The sequence below is a fragment of the Danio rerio genome, chromosome 24 (genome assembly GCF_052040795.2).
Source record: "Danio rerio strain M-AB ecotype USA chromosome 24, GRCz13ab, whole genome shotgun sequence".
In the NCBI taxonomy this organism is placed as follows: domain Eukaryota; kingdom Metazoa; phylum Chordata; class Actinopteri; order Cypriniformes; family Danionidae; genus Danio; species Danio rerio.
This window is the reverse complement of record NC_141044.1, coordinates 21843420-21870957: the sequence shown is the minus strand read 5'-3', so window position 1 is coordinate 21870957 and position 27538 is coordinate 21843420. Positions and strand designations below refer to the sequence as shown.

General features: G+C 34.1%; 1 protein-coding gene and 1 long non-coding RNA gene across 6 annotated transcripts in view; both read left to right on the top strand.

Annotated features, from left to right (window-relative positions):
• arfgef1 (ARF guanine nucleotide exchange factor 1) overlaps window positions 1-27538 on the top strand; it is a 131025-nt gene that overhangs the window by 35517 nt on the left and 67970 nt on the right. For 3 of the 5 annotated variants that reach the window (XR_015524894.1, XM_087309445.1, XM_087309444.1), the window contains exons 3-6: window positions 6661-6817; window positions 6901-7047; window positions 10207-10386; window positions 22694-22961. Coding sequence is in view for 4 of the 5 variants with exons in the window: in XM_087309445.1 (XP_087165571.1) it covers window positions 6661-6817; window positions 6901-7047; window positions 10207-10386; window positions 22694-22961 (752 nt within the window). In the remaining variant the exon portion in view is untranslated. Of the gene's footprint in view, window positions 1-6660; window positions 6818-6900; window positions 7048-10206; window positions 10387-12409; window positions 12464-22693; window positions 22962-27538 lie in introns of all 5 variants that reach the window. The other 2 variants (XM_087309443.1, XM_087309442.1) reach the window with 1 other exon arrangement.
• On the top strand, window positions 582-6556 carry LOC147831042 (uncharacterized). The gene is made up of 3 exons (XR_015524911.1): window positions 582-4111; window positions 4160-4254; window positions 4571-6556. It is a non-coding gene; the product is annotated as an uncharacterized LOC147831042 (long non-coding RNA).

The window sequence follows — 27538 nt, the reverse complement described above, 5'->3', positions numbered from 1 at the left end:
GGTGACACTAGTGACAATTTGACACTGTCGATCACAGCATACTTCTGGATAGGCTGGAAAACTGGGTTGGGCTGTCTGGCACGGTCCTCAAATGGTTTAGAACTTACCTTGAAGGTAGAGGTTACCATGTCAGTATAGGTGATCATAGGTCGAGGTGGACACCCATGACATGTGGAGTCCCACAAGGCTTGATTCTGGCACCTCTCCTGTTCAACCTTTACATGCTCCCTCTGAGCCAAATAATGAGAAAAAAACTAATTTCCTACCACAGCTCCATTGACACCCTCTGCCAATGCATTGATGAAACTAACAATTGGATGTGGCAAAACTTTCTTCAGTTAAACAAAGAGAAAACTGAAGTGATTGTGTTTGGGAACAGAGATGAGGTTCTCAAGGTGAATGTGTACCTTGGCACTAAAGGTCAAACAACAAAAAATAAGGTCAAGAATCTTGGTGTGACTCTGGAGTCAGATCTGAGTTTCAATAGTCATGTCAAAACAGTCAGTAAATCAGCATACTATCATCTGAAAAACATTACAAGAATCAGATGCGTTGTTTTTTAAGTGAAGAAACTTGTTCATGCTTTTATCAGCATCAGGGTGGATTACTGTAACGGCTGCCTCACTAGTCTTCCTAAAAAGACAGTCAGACAGTTACAGCTTATCCAGTAAGCTGCAGCCAGGATTCTGACCAGAACCAGAAAATCAGAGCACACCACACCTGTCCTCAGGTCTCTAGACTGGCTCCCAGTTACATTCAGAATAGAGTTTAAAGTATTATTACTTGTCTATAAATCACTAAATGGCCTAGGACCTCAATACATTACAGATATGCTCACTCAATACAAACCTAACAGATCACTCAGATCTTTAGGATCAAATAAACTAGAAATTCCAAGAGTTCAGTCAAAGCAGGGTGAATCAGCTTTCAGCTACTCCGCCCCTCGCTGCTGGAATCGGCTTCCAGAAATGGTCAGATGTGCTCCAACATTAGGCACATTCAAATCTAGACTGAAAACACATCTGTTTAGCTGTGCCTTTCCTGAATGAGCACTATGCTACATCCGATTGCAATATTATATTATATTTATATTTATAATATATTTTTTATACTTGTTTCTTTTATTCTTGTTTATGTAAAGCACTTTGAATTGCCACTGTGTATGAAATGTGCTATATAAATAAACTTGCCTTGCCTTGGTGTGTGTAGCCCACAACAATGCAAAACCCTATAACATATAGATGATCAAAATAAAATTACTAGCTGGAAAGATCAGCTGTTTATCATCCCATACTTAAACTTTTAATGCATTACTTTTTTTACATATCAAAGCAGTATTTTTAAAGTATTTTCTGGGGAAAGGCAGCATGCCATGAATGCTCTAAAAGGACTTGTATTAAATTGTTTAAAATAGCAGTAGATGACAAACTACATATCTATCTCGTCATGTCATGTTGTTTAAGTGACATTTTGTGCTTTGCCTGCTCTCCGACTTGCTTTAACTCGATGGAAATGCAAAGTCTCTGAGGATTCGTTTCGAGAAGTGCAAAGACAGAAACAAGGAGAGTTGAAGCTAAATGAGAGTTGGGTGAGGTAATCTGTGGACCCGGAGGAGCTCTAGTCTTTTCCCTCATAGCCCAGCTACAGCTCAATTTATGTCAATTAAAAATATGAGCTGGCTAATCCCTCCACAGACAGATTAATGAGATTGAACGAAGGAGAAGTGGAGAGAGGAGGGGAAGAACGCGAGCCAATGGGCAGAGCTGTATTATACTGTATCAGCCTCTCGCTGACTCAGCCTGACGCGCCAGCTAAACCAGAGCTCACAAACAAAGCTAGCACACTCATCCGCTGAAGGAAAAGTGTGCCCTTTTGAGAGAGGGGGTGATTTGGAGCTAGATTTTCGTTGTGGGACTTGATTGATTGATTGATGAGGACCATGTTTGTAGTCTGAAGTATTTGCAAAAAATAATAATAATTGAGACATTTTAGATTGTTTTCAATACTATACTATGGTTAGGAAAACTACACAGATTGTTTTCAATTCTATTTATTTAAGAATACTAAATCAGATTTTTAGAAGTTAAAAAATACTAACATAGACTAACTGTATTCCGTACACAAAGATGTTCCGTACAGTTGATCTTTTAACACCTATCTCTGAATAAATACTTACGGGTCATAGACAAGTTATATAAAGCTATATATCTTTGTAATCTTTGTGTCTCTTTCATCCCTGATTACAACAGAGACTCTCCTATCAAATGTTTCAGACAAAAATCAGCAAACTTGCTACGTCTACCTAATGCGCTTGAAAACAGTGGGCAAGCTTGCTGTACTGTACATTCACACCAAAAGCGGCGAGAGCGTCAAAGTAGCCGGAAGTCATTAGTTTTCAATGGGAGACGGTGATGAGGAACAGCGCGGTGCATCTTCGCCGAAGTGGCCATCAAGGAGACTTGAAATCAAGTCAACTTTATGGTAATGAGCTATGATGCGGTTCGGCGGCAAGCAATCTAAATGCAGAAGTCCACTGCTTAAGAGGAGTCCAGAGAACACTGTCACTGTGAACTTTGGTTCCAACCACAGTTGTTCCCAAGGATTTGATTGTTGCGGTCGCCGGATTTCAATTCAATTCACCTTTATTTCTATATTGCTTTTACAATATGAATTGTGTCAAAGCAGCTTCGCATAGAAGATTATAGTGAATTGAAACAGTGTCAGTTCAGTTTTCAGAGTTTAAGTTCAGTTTAGCTCAGTTCTTTTATATTCAATACTGAGAGTCCAAACACTGAAGAGAAAATTCATCGATGCACAGCTCTACAGGTCCCGAAACATGCAAGCCAGTGGCGACAGCGGCGAACTTCACCAATTGGCGTGAAGAATAAAAAAACTTTGAGAGAAACCAGGCTCAGTTGGGCATGACCATTTCTACTATGGCCAAACATCTTATGCAGAGCTGCAGTCTAGGCGCCTTTGTAAACATTGTTTTTAATGTTTTCTTACAGGAACATACTTTAAAAAACGTACTGTAAACTTACTGATGTGCATTAATGTTTTATATATTTTTTCTTTTTTTTTTAAAAAAGCAGGAATCTCATGCGACAATACAAAACAGAATTGCTGCTTAAGAATATTTCAGACATATAGACACATTGGATAATTAAGTGGCACAAAGTCACACCACATGCAACTTGATCATCCATTGTTAAATGAATTTGATAAAAAAAAATGCACACCATTTTCACGCTAGAAAGCATGTTTCATGCGGGAATGTAACTGATATGATATGCTGCAATGGCCCCTTTAAATACGAAATCAATGTAGCAAATTTTGACGCTCTCACTGTCTCCGGTGTGAACGCATAGTTAAGGTGCAAGTGTCGCTTGGTAGAGGAGACATTTAGAGCAAGGAAAATATGCATTTGAATTAAATTACAGCGTTACAGCGTATTACAGCATTTTTGAAATGAATATCATGTTATCACAAATTGTTTAATAAATTACCTTTTGATGAATAAATGTTTTGAAATGGGGATATTTAAACGTCAGTTGTGGGTAGGGTTGGGTACTGAAACCCGGTGCCATTATAGCATCAGTACCTTTGTAACCGGGATGTACCGGATCAAATCAGCATATAAATTTCGGTGCCTAATTTTGCCTAACTTCACTGGGCCTTTTCCCCTTAGCCAAAAAAACTTTCCAAAGACGTCTGTTTCTTACTCATTTTGCTGTTTGTGGGTTAAATTTGGGGGCTCAATTGACCGAGATGTAACCAAGATGTTAAATGTAAAATGATAATAATGAATGCTTTCTTGTGCCCGGTGCCAATTGATCCACAGAACTGTACCGGTCCGCAGCCCGTTGGTTGAGGAAAACTGACCCATAGAATGAAAAGCTTGGTTTTGACCATAATTGGAATGGTCCTGGCTAATAATGTGCTCTCATACTTTGACTTTCCAACTGAATTGGTAAAGAGATTTTTTTTTTTTTTTTTTTAACTCTAAGTAAATGAAATGAGAGCTGTGTTGTGAATGAAAAAAAGGCTAACTTGACACGGGGCTTAGAGAGATGTATTTTACAGTTATATTTTGTGTTTTACATTTTTTTTTGTATTTTATTGGCATCCTTTCACTGCGGAAAAGTCTAATTATTAACAGTCATGACACGATGCATAAACGGACTATAAACACTTTTATTCAACAGTCTACATGTGTTTGTTGCCTAATTACAAGCAAACGCTGCCAGTTTCACAGTATTGACCTTATTCTAAAATGCAGAAGTGCGCCTGTTTTCGCGATTGTCTTAGAACTTCCGATTCAGTCACCTATGGGAGAAATGACTAGGAATAATAAACGGCAGAAAATGGCCAAACTACTTGCTCAACAAACAAATGTTTGCATGACTACACAGACCAAGTAGCATAATATAATAAGAAAATATTAAATTGCAACATCAAGCAGCGTAACGAGCAGTTGTTAACGTCAAAAAATGAATGGAAGTGAATGTGACCGGAAGTCGCGAGACAAAAAGATTCAAATGGCAGCGCCCGCTCGACAGCTGAGAATAAGGTGAATACATGTGGTACAGTTAAACAGACACAAATATTGTTATACAAATTATTCCATATTCTTATGAACCAATCAAAAATATACTGGTAGTACAGTACATCCAAGTGAATGTTTTTCTTCCACTTTGTTGCCCTCAACGACTGTCCTTTGATTCATGCCCCTTTAGTGCTCTACTTTACTCTCACTCTCTCTCTCCCCCTCGCTGCTCTGCTTCATTCGTTTCATCTCTCCGTGTCTCACTGCACTCATCAGTGCGTCTCGCTGAAGGAAATGGTAAAACTCTGCTCTTGCTAACGCTGGCGTCTCTCCAGCTCTGGCAGTCTTCTTCAGTTTATACCATGGCTGATATAAAGCCAGAGTTTGCAGTCGAGGTCACTTACACTGCAGTGTGGGGATAGATTAAGATTGAAGGGCTTCTTCCCCAGCCAGGCTTTTCTTCAAAAAAAAAAATTGTTGGCTCACGTGTATCTGTTGGATTGTTTTTATATGAGGATGGCCAGTAAATTGTTAGTCAGTATTGGCATATTGTTTAAAAACAGACAATTATTATCAGGACTAATTATATCCCCCAGTCAAAATATAGCCTGCCAATCCACTAAATCTTTGAACACAGATAATACACAGAGATGCATTTATTAGAAAGTAGACCTAAACTTTATATTTTAGAATATGTTAATACGATGTTAATGAGATGATAATAAAGAAAAATTGAACAATTAATAATCTTCATAATTCAAATGTATTTATTCAAATTTATTAAAATTACTTTATTTTCCAAATAAGTTTTTACAATTTAATTTTCCTTATTTGTGTTTCTTTAAATATGCACAGCATTTGTGGTATTTATTTAGTAATGTACTTTTTATGAGTTAATTAACTTTTATTTAAAGAGGATATTAATTCATAAAAAATGCATAATAATTTCTGACGATTTATTGCAATGAAAAATGTAAAAATTCAAAAAATTCATGCAATTAATATAATACATTTTTTTAAATCTATGTAATTTGTGTATATAAATGTGTGTGTGTGTGTGTGTGTGTGTGTGTGCGTGTGTGTAAATGTGTGTGTAAATATGTGTGTGTGTGTGTGTGTGTGTGTGTGTGTATAGCCAGCTTATTGAAAGGGGTGTGTTTTTTTTCACAAAAAGTAAAGATTTTTGCAGTTGTTCTCCTCAATTCCTTATACATTATGTGGTTCAAATACTGCATTTTAGGGATATTTTAAGTACTACACATTGCTACATTAGCTTGTCGAATGGCAATCACAACCACACTTTTGATGCAACAAAATGATGTCCTAAAATTTAGTCAAAACGCTTACTATACTATTTTACCACAAAGTGTTTATTTAGAAATGTGCATTTAAAGTGTAAGTTATTACAGTTTTATAAACAATCTTATGAAATTACAATTTTAATTTTTGAATTAAGAAATATGAAAAAATACTTATTTTTAAAACACAAATTTATTGTCATGCATCATTAAAAACAATTAGGAATCTGTAAAAACTTATTAAAAACCAACTAAAAGCTGTAGCCTGTAGGTAAATAACAAACTGATCAGCTCATTTCCTCAGTCACAATTTGTAAATTTGAATCATTTAAAATTTAACTTGTCTTAAACCTTATTCTGTCAGTTATTTGCACAATTTATGATGGCATACTGTCAAAACTTGGATAAATGAGTTTATATTGGGGCCTACTTATGGACTTTGTCAGTGGCGGGATGGGTCTTTTGATACATGTACATATGTTTGAGAAAATTGTTATTTATATATAGATCTAAAACGTGTATATGATACCAATTATATATAAATTGTTATATCTATGTAACAGAGCTATTTATATATAGTTTTGTTTCCATGATGGTGTGTGTATCACATATGTATAATAAATATATGTAATACACACACATAAAAAATCGCTATTAATCTTTGCCCACCACTATTAATATAAAAATAGAATATTACAGACACACATACACAATTATTTAATCACCTTATTGTTTGCTTCATTATGTCCAAATGTTATGATGTATGTTAGTTCATATTTAGTCATACTGACTGATGTCTTTTTTTTTGCTTTTTAGCTCACCGGTCGGCGACAACAAGTCGAGTTCCAGCACTTTGCCACCAATCAAGTCGAAGAGCAGCTTCATTGAAGCAGATAAATACTTCCTGCCATTTGAGTTGGCCTGTCAGTCCAAATGTCCTCGCATCGTCATCACCTCTCTAGACTGTTTACAGGTCAGCATTCACAACACGCTCATGACACTCAATTCTCGTGGTGAGCAGGTCTGACCTCATGTGCTGTGTTTCTGTTCTTTCAGAAACTCATAGCGTATGGTCACCTGACGGGCAGCGCTCCAGACAACACCACACCAGGGAAGAAACTCATCGACAGGATCATAGAGACTATATGTGGCTGCTTTCAGGGCCCGCAGACAGACGAAGGAGTCCAGCTACAGATTATAAAGGTACAGTTTTTACTTCATGTCAGATAAATATGTGAAGCCAATAGTTTTTGCTTTTAAAATTAGATATTCTCAGGAAACTATGATTGTTGTAAATCATTTTAGTGTTTATAAAGAATCATCAGAATGCAGAATTTAGGAATCTGTCAAATCTAGTAATAATAATAATATTAATAATAATAATAATAATAAAAATAAAACTATTATAAATATATGCACAACCGGTCAAGCTCACCAAGCCTTCATTTCTTTAATCAAAGATACAAGACAAAGGGTAAAATTGTAAAATGTCATTGCATTATAAAATAACTATAAATAAATAATATATAATTTAATTATTAAATACATAATTTAATTTAATAATTTATTAAAGTGATTTTAAAGATGAGTTTTCAGCTTCATTACTCAATACTTCAGTCTCGCAATCCTTCAGAAATCCCTGATATTAATAATAATAATAATTATTATTATTATCATTATTATTATTATTAATGGTAATAGTAATAAAAGCACTAATGACTGGTGTAATAATTTCATTTAAAACTACATACAATAAGTATTAACTATATATTTAATAAATAAATATTTATCAATTGGGTCAGTATTTTTTTTAATGTTTTTTAAAGAAAATTATTCTGTTCATCAAAACAGATTTATTAAACTAATTTATTTCTTTTAAAAAAAATTCAGTCACCAAACATTTAAAAAAAATAGAAAGATAATACATTTAAAATCAATGCAAAATATTACAAAAAAATTGCAAAATTCAACAAAATTGTATATATTTTTTGTTTCTTTTCATTTTTGCTCTTTTATATTTTTTCTGACTGTTATTATAAGTTATTTTGCTAGATTAGCACCATATTTGGCTTTAGGACTGACCAATCTAATGCATATGCCCAAATATATTATTGTTATATAGAAAATAATAATTTATGAGAGATTTGTGAGGGGTGGACTCGTATATAGAACATTTTTTACTACTTATTTATACGTTTGATTTCACATTTGAATTATAAAATGTTCTTTGTTCAAATCAGTATTTCATAGATTTTTTAATGAAATAATTTTCAGTATGTATGTCCGTCTTTCTGTTCTTTATGTCCAAACTGCCCAAACCTGTAGTGCTCAGATTTCCATAGCGTCATTTGCCTAAGCCATTGTTTTACAAATCTCATTGTGGAATGTAGAGCAGCAGGGCAAGCTGCTGAACTCCTTCATATGGCCACATGTTGAGCTTAATCTGGTTGAACTTTACCGAAATCTTTGCCACTATAGTAAAAAAAAAATAATGCCCATCTATGCGGTTTAAATACATTCCTAGGATTTATCACTGTGGTCAGGGATTAAAATGCTAGTTCACTCTAAAATGTATTGGAGTCTTCAAAATGTCTTCATTTACTTTTTACTGTGTGTGTTTTTTTAAAAACAGACACAGGAATTAATATCATCCTGTGCATAAACAAATGATGAGGTTTACTGGCATTTTTTCACTGCAAAAATTTACATTAGAGGTCTTTTGACACTGAAGTCTGAATTTTTATTTTTTTTTTTTGTATTCATATCAAATAATTTTGTATTCATTTTCAAAATTTGTCAGGTACACAAAGCTTAAGTCTGCTGCATATTAATTAATCTATCCTGAAAAAACGCAAAACATTTTGAAGTAAATTCAAGCAGTGATACTTTGTTCTCTGCTCTTCTCCAATGTAGAAAAAGAAAGAGGAATATGCTACATATTTTGTCTATTCAATACTTCATAGAGAGGATGGAGAGTTCAGCTCATTATCAAAGAGCTGCGCTGGATTATCCCGAAATGCAGTTTATTTTAAGGAAATCCGTAAAAATTTGATACATTGCTTGTGATACTTCATCACTTGCTCCATTGAGTGCATTGTGTCTGACATTGCATCTCTGAGATATGCAAACTCATTTTGCATCATAAATGCTGCATCCAGATACTATTGGAAACTTCACATATTACATATGTAAACAAACCCTGAACAGAGACTGGCAGTACCATAAACATTATAATAGATGGCTACCACATTGATACATCCAGGGTTCATACGGTCATGGAAAACCTGGAAAAGTCATGGAATTTTGATAAGGCGTTTTTCAGGCTTGGAAGAGTTTTGGAAAAACAGGTTTTGAAAAAATCATGGAAATTACATTTAAATTTAGTCATTTAGCAGACATTTTTGTCCAAAGTGACTTAAACTGTGGTCACACTAGAGCTTGTGCATGCAAAATTCTGTTGTATGGTACTGAGAAAAGTGGCGGGGTTAAACAATATGATTAGACAATAATAAAAGTGAGTGATTGCTCCATATTTACAATTTCTTATTTCAAATTATCTTCTATTGATCTCACGCAATCACCTCATGTGATTTTGCAGGTAAGAATTCACCAAGCTTGAACTTTCGAATGCAGTGAAATGCGAAACTTGTCGCACGTGCTTGCGTTTTTGGTTGATTTCTGGTTGATGGATGATTTTAGTGGCATTATTGAACTGCAGTACAGACATGTAAACACCTTAACAAACTATTGCCATCATGTAGGACTATTCGCTGTGTTTTGCGACAGGATGGTACACACACACACACACACACACACAGACACACACCCGCAGCTGTCCACAGACTACAGACACCTGCAACGTAAAGTTCAGAGGTTTTTTTCTTCCATTCAGCATGTGTGATGAACTTCCTTTAAAACAACACTCTTCCAGCAGTTCGTAGTTGCATCCAAGATCTCGTTTGTCATAGGGGGCATGCATGAAATGTTCCCGAATTGAAGTGAAAGTGCCAAACTGCGGTAAAAGTCAACAAATTAAAAATGAAACACTCGAAATTACATGAAACCCCGGAGGAAATGCGGATAGCACGGTGACGCAATGACGTTAATCGAATTATGAGCTATAACATGTAAAATAGGATTATAAAAGGAACATTCAATAAACAACTCAAGTAATCGCCTGAATCTTATTATTGTCTTATTCAGATTAAGGCAAATAATTCTATTATTGATGTCCATGTAAACGTAGTCATTGTTAATTTGATTTTAAAAAGCCTTCTTTTGTTATCCAAAGGTGATCAAAATTGATATGGATTTGCTATATGAATTCAAGTTTTAATTTGTCTCTTCCCTGGCCCACAACAGGCCTTGCTGACAGCGGTGACATCCCAGCAAATAGAGATCCATGAGGGCACAGTCTTACAGGCCGTCAGAACATGCTACAACATCTATCTGGCCAGCAAAAACCTCATCAACCAGACCACGGCCAAAGCCACCCTCACCCAGATGCTGAATGTCATATTCGCCCGCATGGAGAACCAAGCAGTGAGTACATCGGACTCTTTTTCCCTCTGCTGATATAAGGGCTGGGCAAAAAAATAAGTAAATAAAAAAAATAACAATAAATTATAAAAACAAATAATAACTTAAAAGAAAAAAAAAGTTGTCGATTCGATCTTGATTGTCAAAAGCTGTGATGTCATTTATTTATTTATTTATTTATTTTTTAACTCTTTATTTTCATTTTCATTGAAAAAACCTTCATACATTACATACAGTACTGCCTGAGTTCTTACAAAGAAATATACCATCAAAATTCTTTTGGTAGTACTTACAGTGAATTTAACTTACTACAAAAAGGAACGCAAAACCCTACCACCCACCCCAGTCATTTATTTTGTTCACCTTTTTGCTTCGGCCCATTATGTGTCCTTTGTGGGAATTCTGTGTTTCTAAACACCGGATACAAAGAGGTTCGTACATCGAATTAACAAATTGCTTTCAGCGAACCATGAGTAACCCGTAAATCTTTTGACAGCAGTATTACAAACAAATATTAAGTAGTACTGTAATGTAGGAGGTACAAAGAGAAAATAAACTGGAGGAACAAAACACACTGAACGCAAAAGAGCTTTTGTCATGGGAATGCTCGAGATACCTAATGTCTAATGTTAATGTACTAATGTTAAAATACCAACACGATACCAACGTAATACCAGCGTAACTTTGTATTCAAGATGAATAAAAAGAAAACACAAAGCCAAGCCTTATTAAGTCATTTGTTTCAGATCTTTTACATTTAATTTCACAAAACCAGAATTACAACCCATTTTTTGAAATGCAGTAGTCACGTGTGTAACAAGATGTATATTCTGCCTTCCATGGGTTTTCTAAGTGTTTTTTTTCTTCTTCTTTGGCAGAATAAAAACATTAAAATATATGTATATATTACCTGTATATTGCTGTGAAGAGATCATGTGTGAACAGACCCATTTTAAAAAATACAGAAAAATTAGTTCCATAATGAGAAGTTTAAAGCCTGAGTAACAGTAAGGACCAGTCCCAATTCTATTGGGTGAAGATATCACACGTTATTATGTGTCGTCTTTAGCTTGTACATCACAAGATGTCATTTTCAGTATTCATTGCAAAAGGCACAAGTACTGTAACATTTAAAGTCCATGTTAAATGAAAACATATAATGTTTATTTCGCTAGCACACATTGTTATTCCTTTGGTGAACAAATAATACATGCGAGTTAACCCACTGAAAAACAGTTGTTTTAGTAATCTTTTATCAAAGTCTGACTATTTGCTTCTGCATTTGGAGTTTTTCTTTAATGAATATTGATGCCTTCAGCCACACTATTGTTAACCACGCTCCTTTTATAGTTAGTTACTGTAATTGGTATATTCAGGGACTGATTATCCCATTTGTAATCAGGTCCAGAAAAATCTTCATTTGAAGGGCTATCTAGCACTTCCCACAAACCTTCAACTGCAGCTCGCGCTGTATTGAACAGAGGCACAGCACTTCATAACTATAGCGGCCGTGTTTTTTATTTTTCGTGTCTTGGTCACACTTTTTGGAGGGCCGGAAAAAATCCTTCTTTATAATAGCAATAAATAGGTTATATCGTAATAATAAGCCAGTAGTTAATTGTGTGAATTGTTACTTAAAAGTGTTATTGATTTTTCTTTATAATTCATTTGTTAACGTATTCGTGCAGCGCAGTACAGCTTATACACTTTAGAGCAGCATCAAAACATGGATGAACATGAAGAAAGAGTAGTTTGATGAGTTATTTGAGTCAAGAAAAACACAGATGACAGGAACAATGATGACAGGTATTCACTGGTCATTTTTAAAATATCAATAGCATTAAAGTCAAAGCTATTTTGACTGAATCAAGACTCGAATCGAGAGCTTGTGAATCTAAATCGAATCAGAACATCTGAATCTCTACCCAGCCCTAGCTAATATGGGGGAAGTACATCCTTATAACATCCTAACGTCTCTTCTTTCTTTTTGGTTGATGCCTCTCCTCCTCCCTTTTTCAAAATATAGCTTACAAATCACAAGATCAGTTGGTCTTTGGCATCAAGAAAGCGAGATCGTCAGGTAAAGAGTGACAGGACTGCCTTGAAATGTGCTTGATCTGACGTTTTCTCTGGTTTTTTGTTTTGTGTACATCAGCTTCATCCGTTTCTCTCTCTCTCTCTCTCTCTCAGACGTCTCGCTTGCCTTGGCTTCATTACGTTTGTTGCGTTCGTTTTCTGCCTGCTGTCGTCCCTTCATGACTAAATGAGCTCCTTTCATCTGTCTTACCATATTTCTGTGTTGTGGAAGAGTGTGATTACAGTAGTTTTCTCTCATTTGTGGGACTCGTTTACACCTGGTAGCAACATAACATCCGTCTCGGGTGGTTTGTTCGCAAAGCGGTCAGTTGAGGACAGATGTTCACACCTGGTAGTGACAAATGCGCCTTCTGGTAGGAAAGAAAGAGTGTCTGATTCGTAATGAATAATGTTGCTTTCCATTACTGGGCTTTTCCCCCCCTTGAAGAACACTGTAAATGAATTCCTTCACGTTGACCAGAACAAGTTGATTGTTAGCTGTTTATACAAATTTAAGTAGGCAGAACATAAAACAATTATTTTGTCAAAAAATTCAAGAATCGTGTTTATTCAGCTCATTTTAACTCTTGTGCTTTGTTCAAATGAACTACTCTTTTGTTATGTTTAGGATGAAAACATACACTATTAAACTGTTGTGAAATTGCATCAGACAAACATTCCTTTAACTTTTTTTTTTTGCATCAACCTCAGTCCTGATCAAAACTACTAAATGTTTAAAACAATTACAGGATTTTAGCTCGCAAATATTGTCACTGATTTTGTGAAAAAAATAAACCCAAAATGGCATATTTTCAATAAAAAAGCAACAACATTGGCTTTGATGAATTGTTAGATTTTAATTTTTTCTCCCTAATTTACTGTTGGTAGCGGTTTTGCCCCATAGACTTCCATTATAACCACATTTGATGGTGCAGAAATACACAGTATTTGATTTTATTTACTCCATGTAGTTCTGTGAGCTGAGAAGCATATTTAGATTTTTTCAGAAACATCAAGGTAAGTGCACACACAAAGGTCACTCTCACACATTCACAGACACACATATACACCTTGAATTTGCTGTTACACTCCATAAAAATTCCAGAAACTAAGTGCCTACTCACACTATGCTATTCGAACCGTGCCCAGGCCTGTTTCCCAGATCGTTTGAGAAGTGTGAGTGCGCTGAATCGGGCGCGGTTTTTGGGCGAAACTAAAAGCGAGACGTGACTTTTAAGGGACTGTTTCATATGGATTTATTAATCATTCTTACTGTTCAGTGAACGCAAACTGTCATAGGTTATTAAAGCTGCAAACCTCCTAATTCCTGCAGCACAAGCACTCTTGGATTGTTTATGAGCGTTAAAAGTGGCTGATCTGTTCGGCGAAATATCTGACTGCGTGTCACCTTATCCCACACGACTAAAGAGATATAACTGAAGAAATCCCCACTGTGCTGAGAGAGAGAGCTTCTGACCAGCGCATCATCGATGACGTAAGCGTGCCCAGGCCCGATTGTAATGTGAGTGCGGACTGTCGGGGGAGACGGGAGTGGGGACAGGCGTGCTTTGGCCCGGTTCAACACAACTGTACATAGTGTGAGTACACTTTAAACTTTTTTTTTTGCACAGGCCTATTCAAGAGGTCAATAGTGCCAACTAATTATAAACAGTCAAATTTACAAATTTTACTTCTTCTTATCAGAGATAACCACCAACAATCAAAAATGCATGATTATATGGTGTCATGGTTATGTAATAAAAAAATGTGGTCATAATGGAAGTCAATGGGGCAAAAACAGCCACCAACAGTAAATTAGGGAGAAAAAACAATGAATCAAAGGCAATGTTGTTTCACAAGTCCAAGACTTTGATAAAAGGTAAAAAAAATCCTGTCCACAATTACTTTTTATATTGAAAATACTTCATTTTGAGCATTTTTTTCACCCAATCAGTGATCAATTGTGAATTTGGCAGTTAAAATCTGTGATTTTTCTAAACAATTTAGTAGTTTTGATCAGGACTGAAGTTGATTAACAGATTTATGCAAAAACAAGTGAAAAAATATTTATCTGATGCATTTTTACAGCAGTTTAATTTAGCTGATGTTTTCATTCATAACAAAAGGATAGTAAATTTGCTAAGAGTGTATCATTGTATATAATTTTGTCAAAGTATGAGTCAAAATAAGAATTGTCACCAAAAATAATTTTGCTAGCTAAAACACAAATAAAGTTATGACCAGATTAAGACTCAAAATTACCCCAGAGTGGATAAAAACATCCCCAACAGTACATGAGGGTTATTTAAGTAGTTTGAACAAACAGTAAAAAAAAACTTTTTTTGTGTGTGTCAATATTTTTTTTATTGTTGTTGTTGTTGTTTTTAGTACTTTTTTAACAATTGGAAAAAGAAAATAAAAATAAAAAAAAAACTATTTGAAATATTGTATTCTTGAAAAATTTTTTTTTAACCTTATAGATGCCTTCATTAAATGTTTTTGTTGTCATATTTAGCCAACTTAATATAAATCTAATGTGTAACAGTAATAATCAACAATTTTGAACTCTAATTTATGAAATCGAAGAGAGGAGCTATGACTTTAATAAAACATTTGTTATAGATTCACACTTATAAATCTATGGAAGTCCTACAAGGCCATACATTGAAATATTATTTACTCTCTTATCTTGTAATCACGGCTTAATTTTCTCGTGATCTTGACATAACAAAAATCTTTTTTCTTGAATCTGCTGCTACTTTCAGTAGTATGGCAATAAATGTCATGTAAAGTGGCATTCAAACTCATATGAGGTGTACCTGAGGTGATTATTGCCAGTCCTGTTGTTCAGATGAAAGAAATAGAAGCCGTTTCTAATATATAAATTCGAGGTGTTGATTAGAACAAAAACTCATTTTTATATGGAAAAGATTCCTTCTATTGCATGCCATTGCTTTTATAAATTATGCGATTTAAATCAGCCTTTAGGCTCGGTAGTCAGACTCGCTCCTGTTGGTCATCAATCTTTTGATCCAATAATGCACTACCTAGTTCAACTACTGGGTGTCAAACTTACACACTGCACCTTTAACCGTGTATAGTGTGTTCTTATATATGTTAGGTTTTTGGCAGTTTTTTTTTTCCATCGTATAAATAATTTTTTAATAATATTCAAATTTTTTACAATAATTATGCTTTTTTTCTGTATTCATAATTTATATTATGAAGTACAAGAAAGCATTGTATGCCAAAACATTTTGCTGCACCCGCCAATGGTCAGTAAATGAAAAAGAAAAATCTTGAACTGCTCACATGAAAAGATCAGAGTTCTGCACTTCACATTACATATTTATATACTTGCAAAGCAGTTCTTGCTATTCAGTAATCATGCTAAATCATAGCCCATTCCCAGTCATTGTTAGAAATAATAAAGCATGTTATACCCCCAGTGCTCTCAGCAGGTGCATGGGGAGTTTTAATTTTAGGTGCCAATTGTGTCAGATTTTTGATTGACTGGCCAATCCTTGTTTGGGGAACTTGACTTGAAGAAAAAAGTACATTATATGTAATTTTATGGTTGATTTAGTGAACAGAAATATGATGGAAAATGCCACTACAAAATCATTGCATATTCAGAATCTACAAAGGAACTGTGGGAAATAAATTTCCCCAAATTACTTTGGTTTTGCTCTAATGTTTTTAGTAAGTTGTCAGTTTTTGAATATAGTAAAAATAAAATAATATTAATAATAATAAATGTTTTGAATCTCATATTCAATCGCATTTGTGGCTGTCATTTGCGATGGATCATCCGAGTCGGATGTTGACACCAGGAGCAAACGTGAATCTGTCTGTTATGTTTGTGGTCTGGATCTCCCTGTGTGTATGAGGAGGACAGCGAGCTGCGGTTTAGATGATTCACTGTCGCAGCGCTGATCAAAAGGACGCCTCTTTGAAAGCCAGGGCTTGCGGTTTTGGCACCATCAAAACACACTGTCACGCAGTTTTAGCAGTCCGGACGGAGCGTGACACACTGTGACACTGCCAGACACATCATGCATAACTAATAAGCTGAACAATATTGAAGACGTGTTTGTTTTGCCACCGTATCGGACCACCCCAGCTCAGCTGAAGGCTCCGGAAATGGGACATTTTTGTCTCTCATGCTTTATTAATGAAGCTGAGACATTAAAGGGCCTTCAGGGTTCAGGGATGAATGCATTATATACTCGACAGTCAGCTTACTAACTAGAGTTTCTAGGTGCTTCAGTACCTAAAAATTCGAAATATGATCTAGTTAATTTTGCAATATATTTATAAGGTGGGTTTAATCACAGTATTCACACTGATTGTATGGCAAAATCCAGTGTTTGAAATTATAATTTATTTATGCATAAATATAGTACAATAAACGTATGTAGGTAATATATTTACTAACGTGAAGAAAGATTAACAACACATTTACTACAGTATTTCTTCATCTTTGTTAACGTTAGTGAATTAAATTTAAAGTTATTTGTTGTTAGTTCATGTTAAGTCATTGTACATTAACACATATTAATGAGCACATCATTGGATGTTTATATTTAGCAAATGTTAAACTATAAATGCTGAATTAGTGTTTTTAATTTATTTATTTATTTAGTAAATATATTAACTCTGTTTTCTGTGTTGTAAAGTGTTCCTTTTTTGAGATACTGTGTTCTTATTAGGTACTGGTTATTAAATAAATAATAAATGAATCAATTAATCAATCAATAATTATTTACGTATGTATTTAAATTAGAATTATAATTTGTAGTGCACACAACAATATCATATAGATATGATATATTGTGAACAATGTTATTAGATTTAATGATTCAAAGTTATTAACATCGTTACACTATTATTGACAAGGATTAAATGATAATTTATATACAAATTAAATTATATGTATTTGAAGCCCCCCTGAAAAATTGTCAACACATTTCTACACATAATAGTTTTAATAACTCATTTTTAATAACTGATTTATTTGATCTTTTGTCATGATGAAAATAAATAATATTTGACTAGATATTTTTCAAGACACTTCTATACAGCTTAAAGTGACATTTAAAGGCTTAACTAGGTTAGTAAGGTTAATTAGGCAGGTTGGGGTAATTAGGCAAGTTATTGACAAAATATTATCAGACATACTGTGAAACTTTTCTTTGCTCTGTTAAACATCATTATGGAAATATTTAAAAAAATCAAAAAAATCAAATGGGGGCTAAAAATTCTGATTTCAACTGTATGTAAATGTAACATAATACAGTATTAGTACACTGAAATGTCTTATTTAGGTGTTATATGAAGCATTGATGATCTTTGCTGCTTTCTTTTGAAGTTAAGGTATAGCGGAGGCAAGTGTGTGTTTGTAAAAGATAATTAATAAAAGATATAGCTTACCCAGAAATGTACATTCACTCATTATTTAATTACTCTCATGTGGTTTTAAACTTTTATAATTTTTTTTTTCTGTTGAACGCAAAATAAATCATTTTGAAAAATGTTGAGAAAAAGCAGCCACTGACAAACAATGGTAGAACCAAATACCATGAAAGTCAAAAGCTGTTTTTTTCACCCAACAAGAAACTCAAGATTTGGAACAAGCACTGTAAAAAGTACAAGGTTCCACATAATTCATAATTCATGTTGTCTCAACTCAAATCAATTAAGTATTGTAAGTAATTAAGTATTACTTATTTTAAAAGAGTAGTTTGAAAAATAAAACTGCAAAAAAAGTTGTTTTAGTAGAGGTAAATAATTTTTACAGTAATCAATTATTTATTACTTTTACTTACTTACCAGTGAGTGAAAGATGAGTAAACGATGAATTATCTCTTTAATAAAACAAACAGCAATATATTGTTAATTAACTGCTTTTGATTATCTAATACTGCTAAGACATAAGATTTTGACATTTTATTTTCTGTACCATTCTAGTACTATTCTGTACTATTTATACTAAGGGGTAAGCAACTAGTACATGTGTATATATAAAGTGTTTAATTTGAATGTTATTTACATCAATAATAGCCCTGGTTTCATTTTATAAGTTGCTAAGCCCAAGATATCGATTTTCTGTCTGTACTGAGGTGCCAAAGTTGGTATTGTATCAAATCCAAAATGATGCTATTGATCCAGTCTCATTGCTGTGCGCTCTCTACATGCTCAGTTTGAGGAATAGTGGCTCAGCGAGCAGGTCTGAAGTTACATTAGATGCCAGCTCAGCTTTATTGATTTATTTGTTTAGGCGTGATATTTGCAGATTGCAATTTTAGATTGCACTACAAGACACGCTTATCACCAAGAACTGATTATAAATTCCCTCTGCAGCAAGAATCAGTGCTACACTGTAAAAAATGTTCGTTAAATAACACTTCATTTTGTGAGTAATAGTTGTTTTCATTTTATTTATGCTGTCAAATTGCATTTTTAGTAGTTTGACTCAATATATTGTCCGGGTTGGTCGTGTAAATTACAGTACTAAAACTGATAATGAGTTCAAGGTCCCATAATTCAATTGTAAAGATTTTAACTGGCATTGTTTAAGTGTTAGGTTGACATTTAGTCCATGGATAATCATTAAAACTAAAAACTCTGAGTAAGTGTCAGGAACACAGTTTAACCAAAGTGGATTTTAAACAGAAAACCCCCGTAAATCCATAAAGCCCACCATAAAAAGTATAAGTTAACTGTTTATTAACATATTTTGTGTTCACACCACCTGATTGATGTAGATGTGGACAGCTTTTGACCACTCAAATATAAAAGCAGATTCTGAAAAATGTCAATCAAACGGAAATGACCAATGGAAATTCAGTGTTATTTTGGAAACCCTAATTCACATTGGGGATTTAAACAAAACTGGGTTCAGTTCAGAACTTTGTAATTTCTTGCTTAGCAGACTTTCCTAAAAGGCTTAGGCTTGTAAACACTTTGGAACTACAATTAATCTAAAACAGTGATGTAATAAGTAGGCTCCACCTTCTTTGATTTGGAATGTGGTATATGCACACAGACTTTTAATTTCAGTCAGCCAGCCCTAGGGCTTCCGGTTAATTGTCAACCCATTCCAAATCGCCACGTTTAAGATCTGATTTCTTAAAAAAAAACAAAAAAAAAAAAAAACAGTGATCTACACTGCCTGGCTATAAGCTACTATATAAAGTGGCTATCAGACCAAACAAGAAATTGTGCAATAAATTAATTTTTCCACGTCATGCCTTTGAAATATGTAAAACTATTTTACCCCAGTAATTTCAATGGAATTTCTGCGCTAGCCTAATGATGAACCAATTGAACCATAGGTCTTAAGCTCAATTTATAAAGGACTGCAGGTCTGAACAGTTTTGCTCCAAACTTTTGCTTCAAACACAACTGATCATACTAAGCAAGGTGTTTAAGAGTAGTCTTGAACACCTTAATAGTTGGATCAGCTGTATGTGATTAGAGTTGGAGCAAAACTGTTTAGAGCTGCGGCAATCCAGGAATCCAATTTTAAACCTATGGTTTAAACAGTCTATTTTCTGTTTTTATGCTTTAACAACCAAATAAATGCTTAAGTCTGTTTAACTGATTATTATTGAATTACATTACAACATTGATAGTTTAAAAGGAACCTTATAAAATTGAAAACAGTCGCACAAAGCTTTCACGGAAAGTTTATGATTGGCTGAAAAAACACTAGCTGTGCAAATGTCATATTTTATTGTTCAATCTGTCAAGGCCAGACATCCAGCAACAAAGAGCTCTTCTGAACTAGAAATTGGAGTTGCCAGAAAAAAAATTCCACAATATTTATGTTTAATATTGCAAGATCAACAACATATTCTTTTCTATTCTGAAGTAAAACAGTGGTATAGCTAAAAAAAAATGTTTAGTTTTCTATCGAACTACACCTTTAAAGTCCCCACAAAATCAAAACTAAGCATGTGATTTTGTTAGCTCACATTGCCAGTTTTGAGGTGAACAATTCATCTGTGCATGTCATTAAGATAAAAATAATGGTTTGCCCTTCTAATCTTCAATTGAAATCTGAAAATGATCTTCCTGTTTGTATTTAAATGATCAGATATCATGGTTTTGAGGCAATGGGCGTGGCTAACGTACCTGACCACACTTGTTTAGTTCTGACAACAAACAGAAAGGGTGAACAGGAGGAGTCTGTTGTAATAACTCTTCCAACCCCCCCCCCCCCCCCCCTGATTTTTCTGAATAAAAGGCCTACTTTACTGCATCCATTCAGCCCACGATAGGAAAAACAAGCCACGCACACTGTTTGCTCATTTAAAACTCAGAGTCTCTAGAAACTGCATCACAATGCAAACCAAACAAACAAACATTAAAAAAAAACGATTACAGCTTCCCGTTTATTCGGACTTGAAAGGTATTGTTCACTCTAAAAGAAAAATGTGCTTACTATTTACTTAACCTCACTTAGGCCTGTCACAATAATCAAATATACCGACTTATTGCACAGCAAATGGACATGACCCTAATCGTTTTTGGTAATGCAATATATATCGTTCTTACATAAAACCAATTCTAGCAATATTTCAGCTGATTGTGCAACCTCTCTATCTCTATTGGAGGTGTCAGTGTCAGTATTGTTAAAAAAAAAAACACTATAGAATCTATTTGCTCTAAATTACTAGTATATTTTCATGTGCGTGTCTGACAACTGAAAATAGATCTGGCAGCAGATATCACAGCCTCTGTTACTTTTTATCCTGTACTTTTTTTGTAAGCATTTATTATTGTTTATTTGTTCAAGATATACATTTTCACTTTATGATTCCAATTCCTAATTATTAAACTGTTAAAATGACTGTAATTAAATGACATATTCTTAAGTATAAAATATGTGTTTTTTGAAGAGTGTACTTGCCTTTTGATGTTATTCTATTGTCATTCTGGCATTATATAATAGTCTAAAATGGTCTTAAAATGACAATAATATGATTTATTGCAATATATTTTGGTGCAATTTATTGTACAACAAAAAGCAGATATCATGACAGCTCTTACCTCACTATAACCTTGTAAATTTCTTTTTTCTGCTCAACTTGAAATAGAGTCTTTTGAAAAATGTTTAAAACCATCAGTAACCATTGTCTATGTTTCCATCCAAAAATGTGAATTAACTTAAAAGATGTGGGACTAAAGCAGCGTTTCCATCCAACGAGTCAAAGAGAACAAAATTGTCACTTCCTGATTAACTGGCGCCAAATATCAAAAGCAAAAACGGAAATTGCTCTGGAAGAAGAAGCTGCGTGAATCTTTTCTTCATTTAATAAATCACTTCCGCCTCAGAAGGCAATCCTGACATGCAGTGAACGCGGGGTAGTGTTTGAAGGTGTAAGACGCGGAGCACAGACACTCTTGATTCTGGAGGTCATTATTAATATAATAACACTAATACTGAAATGGTAAAGGCGTTTTAGAATGACCAAAACAACATTTTAGATGTTTTGTAATGTGCTCAGCCGCTGGTTTGTCCATTCCCACAGATTTTTTATCATTACATGATCTCTTATAACAAAATCATATAACTTTTATTATCGAATAAAACGTTTATCCTACTCAGTTATGCGCATATTTTTTTTTTCGCATTTTCAAAAATTATGCCCATCTTGTCTTTTCCATCAACTGATTTTTTTTATGTGCATCTCCAAAATGCACATAAAAATAGGTGAATGGAAATGTAGCTATTAACACTTGAAAAACAAAGTGAGAAAAACAGACACTGTGCTAACTCAATAATTACTAGTTTCTAAGGTGTTTTAAAAGAACTTATTGTGTGTTTAAACCTAAAACAGGTTTATGAGGAGTGAAGGGTGTTTGGGAATGATTAGTTTTGAGTGGATTATACTTTTAAGAGCCATACATTTGCTTCAAAGCACCAATGTAAGCATGTCCGTAGTCCAGATTGCCATTCCAGGTGCATGTAGTCAAACCACCATCTGTCTCCATCAACGCACACGTTGTCTTCATGCACAGTACGATGCTATAAGATCCTGGTCTTGTGTTTCTCTTTCATTTAAAACTGACAAGAGCAGTCTGTATATTCCTAAACGCAATGATTTGCCTCCCGTTCAGAGAAATGGATGTTCGTCAGCTTGGCTTTGGGCCACCCTGGAGGGAACGTGAATGTAGAAAAAGGTACTACTAATTTTTAAAAAAGACTCATTCTTGTGTGTTTCAGCTGCAGGAAGCCAAGCAGATGGAGAGAGAGCGCCACAGACAGCATTCTCCTGTCAGTCAGCAAGAGCCTGAATCTCCTGGACAGAGGCACACCGAGACCCCTGGCAAAACCCTGCAAGCTGAGGGCAACGGTGGACCTGGACATCAGGGTGGTAAAGTGGAGCAGGGTTCCCCACCGTATGAGAGTCCCGAGCCAGAGAATGGAAGTGACTTCTGTCCTGCGGAGAATGAGCAGACCGAGGCTGACCAGGCCACCGCTGCAGCACAAAGTAAAGAGAGATTCTTTAGAGCTTTACTGTGCCATGTTTATGGAAATGAGTATGCTATGACTTTTTAGACATTGGTGGAATATTCTAGTGTGATTTTGTTTTTCACATTTGTCTGTTCTCTTAGTTGGGATTTTTAGTAATTGTATTTATGCACTATGCCATCTAAACTGTGCCCAGGCACATATCCTGGTTCATTTACAAGTGTCAGTGCTCCAAATCGGGCCCAGACACAGTTCGGTTGGCCGGCCCTGGCCCGGTTGGAAGAGTTGTGCCAGAGCTTGGTTCAATTAGGCCTTTAAAGAACTTTTTAATATGGATTTATTAATCATTCTTACTTTTCAATGAATGCAGACTCATTTAATTTATTTAAGACGCAAACCTCCTAATACGTGCAGCATAATGAATTTTATGATAATTTATGAGCATTAAAAGCCGTGGATCTGTTCGGCAAAATATTTGACTGCATGTCACTGCATTCCAAACAACTAAGGGTGCTTTTACATTTGTGATTCGGTTTATTTGGTCTAAACCCAGGGCAACAAATGATACATTGCATCCTTTTTCTGCGTTTTTTGGGTCCTATTCACACCACACTGATTGCTTTGGTCTAAATCAGCTCAAAATAAGCAAAATGTAGTCATGGCAATAAACATTAAAGAGCCGATCCTCCCTACTGTATGTACAACCCATACTGCCGAACCATCAGGGACCGCCTCTTGCTCTTAAATGTGAGTCTGTTCTGTGCTTTCATTTTACTTTACACTTTGAAATAAATATAAAAACTGCAAGATTCCCTTTCCTTTTCATTACAGGTGCCCCTCCTTTGCAATCCTCAAAACTGTCATATAGCAGTGCGTGACTGTCAACTGACGCACTTCATAGTAATAAATATACGCTGTTTCCCAAACAGATTTTGTACACGCTATTTGAAGCAGAGCAAAAGTCTGGCTTTTGGGTGTGTGTTTGAACAGACATATACACATAATTAATAATTATAATATATAAAGATGTCGATCTTGGTGGGGGTTTTTTTCAACCACAACTAATTGTATCCTAAATGAGCCTAAACAGTTAGGAAAGCAATCGAACACTCATTATTAGTTGGATGTGTGCATTTTTAAAGTGACAGCTGTTATTTAATGTAATCAAACGGAAAATCCAAATAAATGAGATTCATTCGTTGCTCTTTAATCAGAATGTGTAAGTTACACAGTGAAGAACTTAAGATTAATGAGATTTCATATCTTGATTCTATTTTTTTGTAATAGCTATTAATATAGCAGCTGGATTAGTCCAAAAAGGCGCAGGACTTTTGCCCTTGGGTCTGTTTTAGTTCAGATCATTTTCTTAATACAAACAAACTGCTCCAGAGTTCGTTTGAAAACTTTTTTGGTCCGCTTTCGGTGCGCACTCGAGTGTGATTGCTACATTCACACCTGCCCAAAAGAACCGCACCAAGAACTAAAAAAGGCAGGTGTGAAAACACCCTAAAATGATATATTTGACTCTTTCACTGCATCCTAAACAACTAAAAGGAAATAACTAAAGCAATGGCCACTGTGCTGAGCGAGAGCGCTTCTCTTCTGTTAAACTGAACAGTCACATCATCGATGGCGTAAGCGTTCTGGTTCAGAAGGCAAAATGCAGTGTAAGTACAGGCCGTTGGGGGATAGGGGACAATTGTACTTCGGCATGGTTCAAGGCAACTGTACCTAGAGTGAGAACGCCCTTATGTTGCACGGGGTTTTTTGGGGGGCAATTTTGGCAATCGTCATATAGTCTTTTCTTGGCCAAAAAGATACAGTGCTCAGCATGTATAACCACCCCTCACAAATCTTTCTTTTAAATTCATATTATTAATAGGAAGCTTTACAATATTATATTTGTGCATATACATTAGATTAGTCAGCACTGAAGTCAAATCTGGAGCTTATCTAACAAAATAATGGTAACTGTCACAAAACTACTTACCCAAATATATATATATATATATATATATATATATATATATATATATATATATATATATATATATATATATATATATATATATATTCTAGAAAAATATTAAATACAAATGTAAAAAAAAAAAAGAAAAATCACGAGAAGCAAAATAATAAAAAATTTTGTTGAAATGTTTGCAACATTTTGCTTGAATTTAATTGTGTTATTTTTTAAAGTTTTAAACTTATTTTGTGCCTGAAATATTATTTTACATTGCCTATATTAACTGAGAAAAGAATAAAAATATTAGTTTTCAAAATGGGGTGTACTCACTGAGCACTGTATTTTGGGAATTTCCTAACGTGAATATATCAAAACTCTTTTTATTTTATTTCTAATGTGCATTGTTAAATACTTTACATCTTTAAAGATGATTCACTCAATATTTAGATTGTTTTGAACCCGCATATTGTAGATCTTCAAATATTCGTAGCATAGCTAAATATTGTCTTATCCTAAGTAACCATGCATCAATGGAAATGTCTTTTTTTCAGCTTTCATGTAATATAGAAATCTTATTTTTTTATTAAAAGAATCTAATGTTCCGTGGCCCAGGGACATAAAAATGAAAGCTGTCTCACAATGTAAAAAAAAAAAAAAGTTATTAAAACTTTATCTTACAATTTGGGGGAAAGAGTCATTGTTACAACTTATGTATTCGGAAGTGTGAAAAATATATCTTGACAATTCTGAGATTTTCTCACAGTTAAGCAATTATATATCATAATTCTGAGAAAAGGTCAGTTTTGTGAAGTGTTTAAGTGTTTACAAGTTTATTAAGTGTATTGTAAGATGCAAACAACATTCTGAATCTGTGCCTCATTTTAATATACCTCACGATTGCTTACATATAGCCTTTGTGTTGACTTATCCATTTGATAGTTCACCTAAAAATCAAAAATCTAAATTAAGTCATTATTTGCATTCTTTCCCTCTATTGAAAGACCAGGTAACCAAAACTTTAAATATCTAGAAAAAGTAATCTGTTTCAAAATACATCCATACAAATGTCACAACTCTCTATACATATGTGTTGATTGTTGTTAAGCTGTACACAAAATTATACATTGAGTTCAACCTAACATGGGATACGATTTAGGAAAAAAAACTGTGGATTTATATGGACTTTTAAATTTCCAAGATGGTTCTGTTTTGGAAGAATTCAATTTATATTTTCATGTCTCACCGGTTTAAAACAGATGTTAATGAGAAAATGTGAACAAAAGTTTTTTTTTTTTTTTCCCATTAGGTGAACAATCTTTATAAGTTAGTGTCACTATTATTAGTTGGTCTCCCTCCTTCTTTCGACTCTGCTTGACAAAGACAAGCATCTCTGATTTCTAGTCATTATTTGTTAATTGTGGATTTAAGCTTGACATCAGAACAGATAAGACGTCCTCTAATGATGTGACACTACTGGAAAACTGTGTCAGTGTCTCTCAGTCTTATGTAAGTTTAATAGCAGCACTTTCCATCAGAAGATCACCCAGTTACAGGCAGTGTGGATTCCCTTTTGATAACACTTATTATGGTGATACTGCAGGCAGAAATGCATAGTTTTGATATTTTGCACTTCCTGTCTTTTTACATATATCAGCCTATTTTAAAAAGAACGTCAAAAATGCACTTTTAAGTGTTTCTTTTGTCACACTATCATTTTGAGTCTGCATATTTTCTAGGCGATTTTTACTAAATATTTCAAATGCATTTATATCTATATTCTGAAAATTGTTTGTTTTGCTGACGCATGTTCATAGATCATTATATACATTTTATTCTACAATTTTTGTTCGGAATCATGGGTATTTTTGTGTTAGAAACCTATGCAAATCAGTGCATACTCATTAAATAAAGCCTTATTTGCATATTTAAAAAAACATTTTAAAATGTAATAAAATGTTTGCACTCATTAGTATAATACATTAAGTGAAGAAGCATGATAATTCTTAGATAAAAATTTTGGTTAGTTAGTTAGTTAGTTATACATTTAAAAACTTGTAATAAAACATTTGCATTCATTAACATAATACATTAAGTGGGGGAGCATGATAATTATTTTTAGTTAGTTAGTTAGTAATATTTAAAACATGTAATACAATATGTGCATTAACTAATAAAAAAAAACATTGGGGAAGCATGATGATAACTTGGTTGGTTAGGTAAGTGGGAAAGCATGTTGATGAACTAGTTGGCTAGTTGATTAGTTTGCTTGGTTAGTTAGTTGATTATTTGGTTGTCTGAGTAGTTGGTTAGTTAGTTTGTTGGTTGGTTGGTTAAATAGTTAAATAATTTAGTTTGTTAGTTAGTTAAACAATGTTAATTATTTATAAATGTTAGTTAGTTGGTTAGTCGATTAGTTAGTTGTTAGTTAGCTTGAATTGTTGGTTAGTTAGTTAGTTGGTCATTTGGTTGTCTGGTTGATTGGTTGGTTGCTTTTATTAAATAGTTAAATAAACATTTAAAAACTTCTAATAAAGTATTTGCACTCATTAATATAATACATTAAGCATGATAGTTGGTTAGTTAGCTAGTTAGTTAGTTAGTTAGTTAGTTAGTTAGTTAGTTAGTTAGTT